The sequence below is a fragment of the Sardina pilchardus genome, chromosome 8 (assembly GCF_963854185.1).
Source record: "Sardina pilchardus chromosome 8, fSarPil1.1, whole genome shotgun sequence".
NCBI classification, from domain to species: Eukaryota; Metazoa; Chordata; class Actinopteri; order Clupeiformes; family Clupeidae; genus Sardina; species Sardina pilchardus.
Genome location: NC_085001.1, coordinates 13,061,152 through 13,075,683, shown reverse-complemented (window position 1 = coordinate 13,075,683; position 14,532 = coordinate 13,061,152). Strand labels below are relative to the sequence as shown.

At 43.4% G+C, this 14,532-nt stretch overlaps 1 protein-coding gene across 1 annotated transcript; it reads right to left on the bottom strand.

Moving 5' to 3' along the window:
- Nucleotides 1-737: 737 nt before the first annotated feature.
- foxn4 (forkhead box N4) lies at nucleotides 738-10,192 on the bottom strand. Its single transcript, XM_062543995.1, has 9 exons — nucleotides 10,093-10,192; nucleotides 4,656-4,822; nucleotides 4,213-4,304; nucleotides 3,908-4,018; nucleotides 3,429-3,553; nucleotides 3,198-3,294; nucleotides 2,883-3,090; nucleotides 1,306-1,695; nucleotides 738-991 (listed from the first exon to the last, which is right to left on the bottom strand). Exons 1-9 carry the CDS (start codon nucleotides 10,164-10,166, stop codon nucleotides 738-740), a joined length of 1,518 nt encoding a protein of 505 aa, XP_062399979.1. The 5' UTR covers nucleotides 10,167-10,192.
- Nucleotides 10,193-14,532: the final 4,340 nt, after the last annotated feature.

Sequence of the window (14,532 nt, the reverse complement as noted above, 5' to 3'; positions counted from 1 at the left end):
CATTGGCACATATCTGTGTTTGGCTTCACTGCATAAGAACTTGTCACATTTTAATTGCTACCAGGGTAATTGCAAAATACAGAGTCTTGCAAAATCCAGAATGTATGTACAAAATCAGAATCAACATATTTCTTCCATTTATAAATATAAATAAACATAAAAAAAGACACACAATACAGTCATACTGCCTATCACGACTCAACAGATAAAAATGCACACAGCTACCATAGCAATACTAACCAAAGGATCTGGTGAGTACCTTTCACAACACTATCAGAAAATGAGTCAAAGATAAAATAGTGACCTTTGACCTCTGCTATATATACATGGTGAGAAATTGATTTATTTTTTTTTGTAGATATGAGCACAGAACTCCTTGCGTGTGGAAACTATACATGTTGAAAAGGTTGTCTTTTCAAAAGTCCTAGGAAGCAGTCCCTTTTGAATCCCCTCAGTTGTTCTTGATACCGTCTCTTGTGTTTCATGTTAAGAGAGTCAGTGTCAAGGACTTTGGGTTTGTCATCCTGACACAAAAGGAGCTCAGATGAACACTTCAAGTGTTCTGTAGAAAAAAAAAAAAATGTTTTCACAGGTCTTTGAAAATCTTTATCCTCCCTTAGTTTGGCGTCAGAAGTGGGATCAACATCAGAGGAATATGTTTTTATCCATAGTATTTCCTAAATACGGATCTTGTTTTTTTCCTTTTTGGTGAGATGTCTGGCCTGGTTGTGAGTGCGTTAAAGTAAGATGATTGGCTTGGTGCCCCCCTGTGAGCCCATGTACTGGGTGGAGAGGGCATCAAGAGCGCTGACCGATGTGTAGACCCCCGTTAGCTGGAGGTCGGGGTACTGCAGGACCTGAGCGCTGGACGAGACTGGGGGCATGCCGCTGGTGTCAAGGTCACAGTCGGACAGACGCAGGGGAGAGTTGCTGAAGGTTCCCAGTGCGTCCAGGTTAAAGCTATCGTCCTTCATCTCCTCCCACAAGTTACCTGAAAAGGACCAACGTGTGTAAGTATGAAATTCTGCAGTTCTGAAAAAACTATTTCATATTTTACAACTCAAGTAAAATATTTTATATTTTAAACATTTTACAACAAAGTAAAACTGAGACATACTACAATATGACCTGTGAATATGTTAACATTGTTATCATTCTAATAAATTTTAATACGAAATACATTTTACAGCCTTCAATTGATTTAACTCTACTAGTTGCTGTCCTCTAGTTACAAATGTAAAATATGTTACTAATATATTTCATATATCTTGCTTTGAGGATGTTACTGTCTGTTAATGCGCTCACCTTGCAATGCAAAGTCCATGATACTGGGGTCGAGAGCGTCCACCTCGTTGACCTCTCCGCAGTGCATGGCGTAGAGGTCGTGATGCTGCGGCCGGCCCTGGTGCTGCTGCGGGTGCGGGCTGTGGCTGAGGTCGGGCACGGCGTGCAGCGGCGGCGTCTGGGCCGGCGCCGGCGACATGGGCGCCAGCCGCGACTGGCTCTGGAGCTGCAGCTGGTGCAGCTGGTGCTGCTGGTGGAGGGGCAGGCACTGCAGGGCCAGCGTGGCCACCGCCTGCGGCTGCGCGGGGATGGTGGGGCCCGACGGGCACACGGGCAGACGGGTCATGCCCGCCTCCAGCGCCTTCCGCCGGCAGCTCTCCGGTCGGTCAGTGATCAACTTGTCCAGCTCGTCTGGAGGAGGCAACGTGCAGGGAAGAGAGAGGTTAGAAATATGACCACATTAGATTAGATTAAGTGTTACAATCTTCTCTATTATGTTATTATTATTTTCCAACAACAATTGATTAAACTACAAAATACAGTTTGCTCCTAACCAGAATTGTAAATTAGCATCAAAGTGCAAGGTGTTCTCATGTCACAGGCTTTACTAGCATTACAGATGAGCCTGTCTATCAAATCCATCATTTCATTGATAAATCCAATTTGTAATGATATATACTCTTACAAGTGTCACTCAAACTAAAGTGAAATTAACTGCTTGGGAATCAGATGACTCGCTCCCAACCAAAGCATTAACCTCAGCAGCAGAGTCATTAACTTTTCACTTGTAATACAAGCTACTACAGTGGTATTTTATATCGCATCTGGAGGAGCACAGGATCAAACAGAGTCAGAGCCATGGGGTCAGTTTTCAGAGAGTACGCCGATCGCTGATGTGTCCCTTGGCTGAACCATTTGGTGCCTCTGCAGAAAACTATCAGGAAATAGTTATAGTAGGGATAGTTTTTCCCCAAAAGAGTAATAAATCTAAGATATTGACCATGTATGTGTTCTTTTTGATCCTCTCGTGATTATATAAAATATATAAAACGTTTTATGAAACAGCAAAGGGAGTCAGGTGTGTCTGCAAAAGTCCAAATATGGATTGGCTTTGCTGCAGAAGAATACAGGCAGAAACAATAGCTGTGTGTGTGTGTGTGTGTGTGTGTGTGTGTGTGTGAGAGTGTGTGTGTGTGAGAGTGTGTGTGTGTGGGTGAGTTGTCGTTCTTCAGTGTTTTGGCATTTCCAAAAGCCTGTGATGGTGAAATGAGAGTTCAGACTAAAACATCTGGTAAGTAGACCAGAAGATGCCACTGAGAAGTCTCTATCTATAAACAGGTGAAAGGAACGCATACACTATGCCTTTGTTTGCAACTGTGTGTGTAATAAAGAGAGAGATTCTGTGTGTGTGTGTGTGTGTGTGTGTGTGTGTGTGTGTGTGTGTGTGTGTGTGTGTGTGTGTGTGTGTGTGTGTGTGAAAAAAAAATGGTGCCTTGGGTAGCTTTATGACTTAAGACTGAGATGAGAGTGCATGGGGCGCACACACACACACACACACACACACACACACACACACACACACACACACACACACACACCTGGGTTGGCCATGCTGCGGCGGATGGCGGGCAGGTCCTTGCGTTTCCACTTCTGCATCTCCTCCTCCATCTTGTCGATCTTGGCCGGGTTGAGCGCCCACAGGCAGCCCTTCCGCGAGGAGCCGCTCAGCTTGTTCTCCACCTTCTCAAAGCACTTGTTCAGGGACAGGTTGTGCCGCACCGAGTTCTTCCAGCCATCAGGAGCAGTCTAAAGGCAGACAAAAGGCAACGTAAACAAAACAATAATAACTTGAAACATAACTACAAACACTGACATTTCGACTTGAACTGTAGATAATCAAGTGTTGTGCTAACCTTGAAGTAAGGGAAGTGCTCCTTCATGAAGTTATAGATCTCACTGACGGGCAGACTACCTGTCTTACTGTTTTTCAGCGCCATGGCGATAAGACAGCTGGAGGGGACAAGAGCAAAATAACATGCACGGTCAGTCTCTTCTCTGGACAAAATTACAAACCAAGACTTGGAAGCTATAGGGACAAAGAAACAATGGCGTTTTTATGAAGTTACTTCTCTCATGCACCTCACCTGTATGAGTAGATGGGCTTGGGGAAGGACTTGGGATGCAGGTCCTGGTTGCTGTGTGGAGCTATCCGAGGCTGAGAAAACAGCGTCTGATTGTTGTAGCTGCCATACAGTCCAACAGGTGAACACTACAGAACGGATGATAGGGGGAAAAAAGTTAGATGTATGTAGACAATTTACTTATTGACATCCCAATACTTTATAGACATGTCTTATCCTCCAACAAGGAGACATATGTACTGTACATTCAAACAGAAATGTATAAGATCATGACAAGAAGGGTTCAGGTACAGTACAGTTCCACCTGCACTATTCATGGGTTTCATCAGGTCCCTTTCCACAGGTGCACCATAATCAAGCACCTTGATTATCAATGCAGACTGCATGGTGCTTGATTAGTACACCTGAGGAAAGGGACTGGATGAAACCTATGAATACGTCATCAGTATCCCATACGGGGCCCGTGGGAGTGTGAGGGGTACCTGCTGGCCTGCCTGGGTGAGGGTGAGCACTTGCTGGCTGGAGGGCTGGTATACGGAGGCTGGACAGGGGAACCCTGGCGAGTGCTGCCCAGTCAGGGGGTACTGCGCCATCTACAGAGACAAGACAGCAGACACGTCAGAATGGAGAGGAGGGCAGATCAGATCTGGAGTGGTAAAGTTTAGCTCTCTATCCCTGCCTGAGCATGTACAGCAAATTGATTTCGCTTTTCTTAATGAAAACATGCAGGTTGATGAGTCCTTTGGGTGTTTGTTTTAGTAGACCCGGCGCTGAATAAAGGACTTACGCTGTTGATTCCCAAAGGACTGTGCTGCATGTTGCTCTGCAGGTGGATCATGGAGTTTGGGACCCCAGTCAACGTCATGCTGTTCATCTGAGCTGTGGATACAACAGTCCACACACAAGCCTGTTAATGAACCTGAATATCAGCTAGCAGACCCTTCCAACAAGTCACATTGCTGACTGTTTAGATTCAAACTAATGTATTTCACATATGAATATTCTAATTATTATTAATCAATATCAATATATGGCCATATTGTGCATTATAATTGTTATCCATAGATTATAATGTATTTTACAAGGATTATACCTGGACTTAATCTGAATTTACAAACAATAGATTTCATTTGAATTATAATATAATTATAAATAAATCATGGTTCAGTAATCCAGACACTTCTGTTTTCATAATAGACTTTGCCAAATCTAAGCACGTCTCTGACTCACCTGCCTGCTGGTCCAGCAGACTAGCTTGGGCTGATCCGCTGTAGTCCGGCCGGCTGGCCCCAATCTGCTGCAGGCGCGGCACGTCCACAGAGGTCAGCCATGACAGGGACTGCAGGTCACCGGGGAGGTCCTCCTTGTTCAGTTGAGAGGGGTCTGTGGTGAGTAACCTAGGAGAGGAGGGGTAGACACAACCAGGTTTCAACTGACAGCTTTGAGTTACGAAGATGTAAGGAAGCTTAATTTTTATGTAGGCCAAATCATTTAGTTTTTACTATGAATATGCAACTTTGCGGCAAGGCACTAGACTATTCAGTATCTAACTACACGCCTGACACGAAACACACCAATCAATGCTAACTACTGAACTGAGCAAACATTTTACAGGCATCACCACGCTAAATTACGCGCAAGCATGGGTTAGCGCACAGCTCAGATTCTATGAAACTTAGAAAAACCACCATAGACGCCAAAATTCCATTTAAAGTTAACCTCCGTGATTATCGCTTCAAATTATTCAAGTAATTTTTGCTAAATTGAGACGTTCAACGTCAACGTGTCACATTGGCTAATATTTTCATAATCGCCTGTTCTCATTGAGTGATTTGTGCGGTAGCCTTCGTAGTGCGCGTGGCCAGTGGAAATTAGCGCCCACGCAGTCCTTGAAAGGAATGGCATGGCCCTATCAGCCACTATCACTCAAACTGAAGATTAAATTGAACACAATAACACGTGCTTATCATTTCATTCCCATAGGAAATGTATTTAACAAGCTGCATGTAACCAAATCCGAACAAATACCTGTTGAACACCATAATTAGGATAAAAGTGTATGAAACCAACTTTTTTTATTATTATAGGCTATTTGAGATAACTGACCAGATACCATAACACATAGGTATCAGTACATTCTAAAGCTACTACAAATTGTGCCATGAAAAGGCAGATGAATCCATAACGTCACCAAGAAGATTTTCTAAGCAAGACAAAAGTGCAAACCATGAGTGTTGAGTTAGCAGTATAGAAGGCACTTAGGAGTTAGGTTTTCAGGTGGGTCAGAATCAGAAACAAGGGCAAAAACGCAAATTGGGATACAGGGTCACATGTAGCTGGGGCTGAGGTAAAAACCCCTCTACTGCTCAGCTAAGACCTACAGTATATCTAAGTCATTACATCAGTGGACCAGAGTCTAATTAGAGTCTAGTTTGAAACGGAGGATTCACCGTTAAATGGGTGGATATACTAGCAACCCTAGATGTTGTTAAATGGCCTGGACAAAACCTATAAGGTTTGATAAGAGTGTCGCAACGAAAGCAGGTGCCACTCAATTTTCCAGCTGTCAAACTATGCATCCTATGCGCACCCCAAACTATGGACTCAAACTTAACACAAAGAGCTACGGAGTAGCCAGTGGAACAAGAGAGAGTTGTGTTGCACATTTCAGTAGGTGTGACCTGACCCCATCTCTTTAACCACACTCTATGCACATCTACTACATGGACAGGGCATGTCTGTGATGTGGTCAAGTCCAGACCATGAGTTCCCTGTAGAGCATTTGTGGTTGCGAATGGTGGTAAGCTGAGCTGAGTTGCGCAGTACGGCTGTGCTGAATTAGAGGCCGGCCTGGTGTACAGACGAGAGTGGGAGAGAGAGAGATGGTTCATGGAGGATGTGAGCAGATGGGGAGCATGGAACAGGTGGGGACGGTTCCCCAACAGAATTCGATAGGCAAGGGAGGAACGACATGGAGACAGCAAGTCAAACTCAATTTGAAAAATAATCTCTGTTGTATTACCATAGAGATTAAATGTAATCATCTATACGGCAAATGGTGTAGTGTAGAGCTAAAAACCCATGAATTGAAGAAGAGGAAAGGGCGTTTGAAGCAATTTCGTCTTGTCAGCAGTTCTTTGCAAAATAAGCATAATCTCTGTGTCAGCTCTGTGTAAATCACACCCTATCAAAACCCTCTCCTAAAACAATCATCTATGGTGGAAAACAACATTTTCTTTAACTGCTCTAGTTTAAATGCCTCTAACATTAGACCCCCACCCCACTAACCCCGCAAGTAACAGCCCTTGTCACACACACCTGTTTCTGGAGGGAAAACTCTTCAACAGTTCTACTATATGTCACACACACACACACAGAGACATCTCTTAGTGAGACTGTTAAGACACAGAAGTATGAGACAGCATTTCACACACTGAGGCGAATATTAATAATCTGCTCTGCGGAAGAGTATAGAGGATTTAATGACATCATGTTGAATTTCGAGAAGTGCAAGCAGATGGAGGGGAAATCCGAAGAGAAAGCGTTTGGGCTTATTCTCCACAAGCAGGTTGTAAGAGCTTTCATTGCACTCAGAGAGAGGCACTCAGGCTGGAGAGAGACACCTATAATCCATCTATTTAGTTATCATACAGGCCTATTACACAGTGAAAACAAAAGGGTTAATCAGATTGCATTAAGCCTCTCATCTAAAGAGTTTTAGTTCTCAGCGAGCAACCACTGACGCGTCCACGCACATACTTTTGAAAAGGTTTCCTCAGACGTGAAACAATCTCCCTTTTTTATTATTATTCTGCGCTGTTTCTGTTGTACATTGGACGGAGGGGGAGAAAAAAAAAAAGATTAAGACTTTCACATGAGCCGAGTCAGAGGAAGAAAGGGGAGTCCTCTTCAGCTCCCCTCCTCTTTTAGCCTCCACTCGCTCACTCAAGGCTAAAGACGGATGGGTTCAGTCATTTGGGTCGCTATGACAACCCTCACTTTTCAGTTATTTTGTTGGTCTGGACACTGTAGACACCCCACCACCACCCCCATCTAAACTACTTCAACACACACACACACACACACACACACACAACCAGACATGCTCCCCCTCTTCAACCAAATCAGGTGACCATGGACCCCCTCGTACCATTGGCTGAATCGTACGTAAACAACGCCGGAGGCCATTTGAAACATGGGGCTGTGGCACACGTTGTGTGTAACAGTTGGCCTTGTCTATTGAAAAATGATCACCTATTGTGTCCCAAACGACAAATCTGTCCAGTGGCACGTGGCTCTATTGTCTCCCCCCGGCCCCCCCTCCCCTCCCCCATCCAGACCCTTCCTTGATTGTCTCCACCGTTTTTTTTTTTTTTCTCTTAACCAACCCACTTGCATTAATCTGCTGGAATGACAGGCCTCACAGACCAGCCGCAAATAGGATGCCATCTGTTTCCCTGTCCCTTTCCATCCAGCCACTGGCCTTACATTGCGCCCCCCCCCCATCCCATCCCATCCCACCCCACCCCCATCATCTCCCAAGAGAGACAGGGGGATGGATGGATGGATGACTGGTTGGAGTAGGGGGTGATGGGATGAGGAGTGTTGGGGGTTTGGGGGGGGGGGGGGGGGGGGGGGGTCACCCTGGTTAGTCAGAAAAGTTCAGCTCTGTGGGCCTCGAGGACACAGGCTGTGGGGGTGGGGTGGGGGTTGTCTGAGGGGGGTTAGTCATGGTGGCTCAGGGAGGAAAAGGCCTCATGAATAATCCAGACACACCCGTTTGGGTGAAATCAGACTCACGGCAGCACTACCTGCACACACCACACTCTGCTTTGAAGTGTCATGTGCACCCCATCCCCCCCCGTCTCCAACTTCCCCGACAAACTGCACCTTACTAGGACAAAGACACCTTCCATTTCAACACCAGCTGTCATACGGGGCTCTAGATGCGTTAATGTCATCAAGCAACCAAAAGTTTGAATGAGAAAAGAATGCTTCAACAAAGTTTACAACTAATCGTAGGCAAATATTCATTGTGAACCAGATAAAGTCAATGTTAAACTGGAAACAAAAACATGGATTCCTCAATGGGACAAGAAGATTTAAGCTATTTCATATCACTTTTTTATTTTAAGTCTTTGCCTCCTCTGCAAGTAGTGCCTGAAATCTAAGATGATTAATGCCTCTTTCATGCTAGTGCATGAAATTACAGTAATGCTTAAACATTACGAGAGGTATTATTTCTAATCTCAATATAGAAATCCCTTTCATTTGAAACATTTTACTCTGTATGTGAGTGGCTGAGACAAAGAAATAGACAACTGCCAAAAAGTATATTTGATGCAACGTTTAAGAAATTGAGTATTTCCATCATTCTTATCTCCCCTTGGCTTTTGTTAAATTGATGGACTGCAGAGTTGTGCATGCTGTATCTAAACAACCTAATTACCGATAAATATGCAAAATTATTTCGCCTAAAAGGAAATTCTCTATGATGCACTGAGCAGAGACAATTCACTCATGAATCTTAGAATACTTTAGCCAAATATGAGTTATATCTGTATAGAGAATTTTAAGTCTGAGATGGTTAAATATACTGTAAGTGAAGGCAGAACAATCTCCCCTGTAGCCTTATATTCTACAATACCTCATGGACAGATGTATTGTAGAACTTGAAATAGTACCCTAACCAGTGGTCAATAAAAAATGAAGGGCTGGTCTTCCGCGTCTCTTCATGATAATTCAATGGCTAGCATGTTATCATTAATCCAGAGGGGCTAGTAGATTTACTTTTTTTCCAGGAAGGATTGAATCCTCACATCCCCCACCCCCCAGTTCTGCATGTAGTGCCCCATGGTAGACAGTGATGTCACTTTTTAAATATATATATGCAATATGTACATCAAGTTTTCATATGAGATGATAATAAATATATTTAATAAGAAACCTTGTCTTGAGCTGAGTTTCCAAACATTTCAAGTTTCTCATTTCAAACTTGGATAGTACACTAAGCTATGCAGCCTGTGTTGTTGTGTGGCTTAGGCCTACTCATTAGAATCCAATTAGACATGGGGGGCAAACATATATTTTACTTGTGCAACGAGGCAAAACATGGACCCGTTCTGGACATCTTCAGAAACAAGGCTGCGGGCGAGCAAAATTTCACCCTCCGCCCCTCCCATCGTCACAGTAATTGGGAGCCATTGGCTCTCGGCAGTGACCCCAGTACCCCCAGCTCCCCCAAACCCGCCCGGGCAAAGGGCTCAGCCGCTGTCTGCGCCGACAGCGGGCGTGTAAACAGAGCTGATGAGGTCTGACAGATCCATTCAGAGCCCAAATGATGTATTCTCAAGGATTCTGTTATTCAGTCCCTTTGTCCACTAATAACTATAAATATACCCTAATACTTGTTGATCGTTTTTTAGGGCTATGCAACACTGCTTGACAAAGGCCTATTTATAATAACAATTTAAGAAAATTAAATTAAATGAAAATAAAAAGTGTTGTCTATTAGATGAATGTTTAAAAATGCAATGCCACAGAGGCCATATAAAATATCCTCACAATCAGTTCCTAATCTTAAGGACAGGATTTTGCCAAAAACATGTTCAGGTAATGGGCATGGTGTATATGAAGCCGTGCATGCGTAAACAAGCTCTGGTCCTACCTGAAGTCCTGTGAAGAGGCGTGCTGACTCTCCATAACTCCAGGCACTCTGGCTGTGATTCCACTTTCTATCATTTTCTGGGATTCAAAAAAAACCTGTAATGGTTCACAGAAAGAACATATTTTTCAGTAACCACATCGATGAAGAAAAGTTAAAAAAAATTTTTTTTAAAAAATCAGTAGCCTAGGCCTACATACTGTGCTTATTTACCCTGGAATTGTCTAAATCATGACTAATATATTGTCACATTTTTTACAATTACAAAATCCTATAATACAATGGCTTTGTAGAGAAAATAGAGGACCAACGTTAACGTTATAACATTAGACCACATCATATTTCACTCAAGTGAGTAATGGATGTTGGCTAAAAAAAAAAAAAAAAAAATCTAATTAGGAATGGGTTAGGTAAAGGCTATGTTTAACGCTGGTGAACATCTCATGTGTAAGAGGTTGTCATCTAATTAGTAAACCTGGTCTAAAAGTTTGTAAAATGTTAGCTTGCTTTTTAGTGAGATCTGTCCTAGTTGTTAGTCTACTTGGCTGCACAAAAAACATGTTTCCTAAATTCCAGCTGCGTTCTAATAATGTATCAAATAGTTCATCAACAATGAAATGTTACCAAATCAGTTCCTGAGTTAATGCTATGAAGCCCAGTTTCCGAACCGTCAAAGCAGTTAGCAAAATAATCCTGTCTCGACCATGGTCTTAACACCAGGAGAACTATTTATCATTGTCTGGAAAGTTGTTTAGCTGAATCACGTTTGCTCATCACGTTTGCTCATCACAGCTCATCAGAAGTAATATTTCTCAGATGAAAATGAAATAGACGAATGATCAAAGAAATAAAGGGCACACGTAAAAGAAATGAAGAGCTCACCTCTTTTGATTGTGGTCGAGGTCTATGGAAGCCAATATCCCAGTAAGTTACAGTATTGTTGCACTTGTCTCCCGAAACCGTTTTTAAATTTCCCTCTCCGACACTGTCCTCCAGGCTGTCATGCGCAGTCTTTGAATGGAGTTCGAAATACTTCAGGGGGTTGGATCTCAATGACAGCTGCTGCCACTGTAATAACGACGGATGTAACGCCCACCGACTGCGAGAAAGAGGGAACCTATAAAACTAAACATAATCTGTTTCCCCGAGTTGTGACAAAAAGAAGTCTAGTTTATGCAGCAACGTTTACATGTTAACTTTGTTCTTGTTTGAAACATGCAAATTGTCCGTAAAAAGAACAGGTGAAAACATCAAAAAGGAAAGCGTGATGATTCCCTGAGTTATGTTTGCATCATAAACAAATGGTCTGTGCTATTATTTTAAACTTACCCTCGTAAGTGTTCTCATTCCGTTTAGCCCAAAAAGTTAGGCTTTTGCAGATCTGGAACACCATGCACTATTTAAATTAGGTAGCCTATCAAGAAAGTATCATACATCTCTGCTAGCCTATTTTCTTTTTGTTTTCAACTTCGTCTGTTGTAGTTCAGGCATGTAATAAGTTCCCATCCAACTCCTGCAGCCATTCACAGTATCAGTGCACACCAGGCAGCGGTCACCGATTTGTGTTCCTTGAATGAGTTGAAAACTGCGGGTCAAATATTAGAGCGCCACTACTCCCGCTCCCACTGGCGCTCAGCAGCGGGAAAGCCAGTCAAAGAAGCGCGCATCAGGTGCACACGGAATGGAAGGCAGCCATATAGGCTATTTATAGGCTACTTCAGCGTATATTTTTCTTTCAAGTTATTACATCATCATTTAAATAGTTATATGATTTAAAAAATAAAAAAAAATAGGCTAAATAATTCCCCGCCGTGTTTCTTAAAAGGGTCCCCGATTGGGCTATTTTGGATGCATTTTTAATTTGAAGGGTATTTTATTTTCTCTATTAGGCCATGCTACGAACTAAAGACATCGATTACAGAACGAAATAAATTTGGGTTAAGTGTTTTAGTCACCCTATGTTTATGAGATGAGATGCTGACAGCAGAAAACCCACATGGGACACCACAGATGGTTAATCGCAGTGTCACAAAAGGCTCAATCAATGCCCAATTCCAACGGCCGAAAACCTGTCTGGAAACCAAGGACATGCACCAGGTCCTAAAGCCTGTTTCTATCTTAAGGGGGGAAATTACACTATTATTGTTTAATTTAAACTCAAGAGACCAATATGCATTTCAAAGTAGCCTTAAAGGCACGATGCTATTTTTTGCCAATTAAGTTGATGTTTATCTTAGGCTTCTTGTTGGCTCCTTTTATTATTTTTTTTCTAGAGGGAAAATATAAAGGTGGTGGAAATGGATAAAAGTCAGCAAAAGTGAAGCATTTCTTGCTTGTGTACAAGGGATACATGATCTCTCTCTCTCTCTCTCTCTCTCTCTCTCTCTCTCTCTCTCTCTCTCTCTGTGCATTTTCAGGTTAATCAATCTGACGCTAATGGTCCCAGTGCATGTCAGATTACAACTAGACCCTTCATACACATACAGCATGAAAGCACTCCTGTGATGGCATTTTTCTTCTCAAAATGGTCACGCATAATACCATAATTACCAGTGCCTGATAGGCAACGGGGACGAGCTTTCTCTGTTGTCGTGACTCACAGCGAGAGTTTAGCCAAAGCTGCCACCATAATGTGGCAAATAGGCACTCACACTCTAACTCACTCTCTCTCTCTCTGGTCAGTCCCCTTCTGAATGACAAGTGACCCAGTGTAACCTTTTGGCCGGAGGAAGGAAATTGCCTCTCATCTGTGGATGGTCAGGGTGGTGTTTGTGAGGAGAGGTAGTCAAAGTTGTCTACTCTGATGAGGATCTCTCCGTCTGGGTCAAAGGAAGTCAGCTTGCTGGGTAGTTTGTGCAAAAAGTTAATCCGTTTCCTAATTGTTGCGACTGTTGTCAATGGAGTGAAAAGGCTAGTGCAAAGAAGTATAATGTGACATTTAAAGCATTTTTTGATGTCTAAAAGGGATATGTACACTGTAAAAAATGGCTGTGAAATTCACAGTTATTTACAGGAAATTGTTGCCAGTAAGTTACTGTAAATTTTACAGTAAATTTTTTACAGTGTAGCAATATTGTTTTTCATAAATTACACGCATAAATGTTTGGGCGTGCACACACACTCATACACACACACACACGCACATGCACACGCACGTACACGTACGCGCACGCACACGCACGCGCACACACACACACACACACACACATACACACACAAACACACATACAAACACATGTGCAAGTATCCTAAGTGACAGTGATCCTGGCTCCCTGATCACGAGTCATGCTTGCTGGGCATCACTGCTTCTAAACCTCATAAAGAGTGTCTCCTCAGTCTGCTACAGAGTTTCGCATCATGCTCTCCACTCACATCTCATTTGAGGGAACTCTTCACATTCCTCCTGTAACGTGCCACAGCAGTTGTGTAGATTTCTCAAGAGAGCTGCGCTTTTTTCGAGAGGCAAAAAAAAAAGTCTCTAGCCATGACCCTGAAGTCAGAGACTGATTGAGGTTGTCAGCACCAGGCCCTCGTCATTAATCTATAAAAACAGCACAAGGGTGAGAAGAAAGGGGTGGAGTGTTTTCATGTGAGCAAGTGAGAAAGCGAGAGAGAGAGAGAGAGAGAGAGAGTGAGGGAAGGGAGGGAAGGAGGGAGGTAGGGAGGGAAAGGGAGGGAGAGGGCTACGGGGTAAGGAGAAGGGCGAGGAGAGAAAGAGAGAGAGACCTGGTGGGAACGCGTTATTATCGGCCCTCATTCCCAGCATGGCCTCTCTAATGGGAAAATGGGGCGCTTTGACTCCAGCGAGATGGGATTTGTCGGCTCTTGTGCTGAACCCAGGCCCAGTGGGTAGCACAAAGCTTGTTAAGTCTGGACAAGCATTACAGCAGAGGGGAGGTGTGGTATACACCCAGAGTTAGGTTTTACTGCGGGGGTGGAGGGGGGGTGGAGGGGGAGTGCATGTATCCCTGGCAACAGTGGACAAACTTTTTTGGGACCAAACTTGACCCTGTCCTTATTGGTGAGCGGGCTCCAACACTTTTGTGTGTGTGTGTGTGTGTGTGTGTGTGTGTGTGTGATGTTATGTGTTGCTCTTTGGGCATGAAAGTGCTGCGCTCACTTTTTCATTACCATGAGAATTGGAGTGTGAAAAACAAAAACAAATGACAGGGATTAATCGTCCTTTAAAGATCCTGTACAGAGGACTGTAAAGGGCTGGAGAGAAACTCTATCTATTCTTCAGGGCTTTAATGCCATTAGGCTGGAGAAAAGAGACACCCTCGCTTCGTGTCTGTTTGCAGCAAGTTATTCATTGACTCAAGGGAATCAGCTGTTTCTCTGTCTCTCAGAGGAACACAGCTCTCAGTACACAATCCACAGTACACATATGATACGCAGTCTTTATTCCTTCCTGCTAAGGAGGCAGCATTTGTGTTGTTCATA

Excerpts from the sequence above, each read along its gene's own strand:
- foxn4 (XM_062543995.1), bottom strand. The coding sequence starts at position 10,166 with ATGATAGAAAGTGGAATCACAGCCAGAGTGCCTGGAGTTATGGAGAGT. Across the intron at positions 4,305-4,655 it reads TCTGCTGGACCAGCAGGCAG|CTCAGATGAACAGCATGACG; the intron begins GTGAGTCAGAGA and ends TTGTATCCACAG. Across the intron at positions 3,295-3,428 it reads AAGCCCATCTACTCATACAG|CTGTCTTATCGCCATGGCGC; the intron begins GTGAGGTGCATG and ends TGTCCCCTCCAG.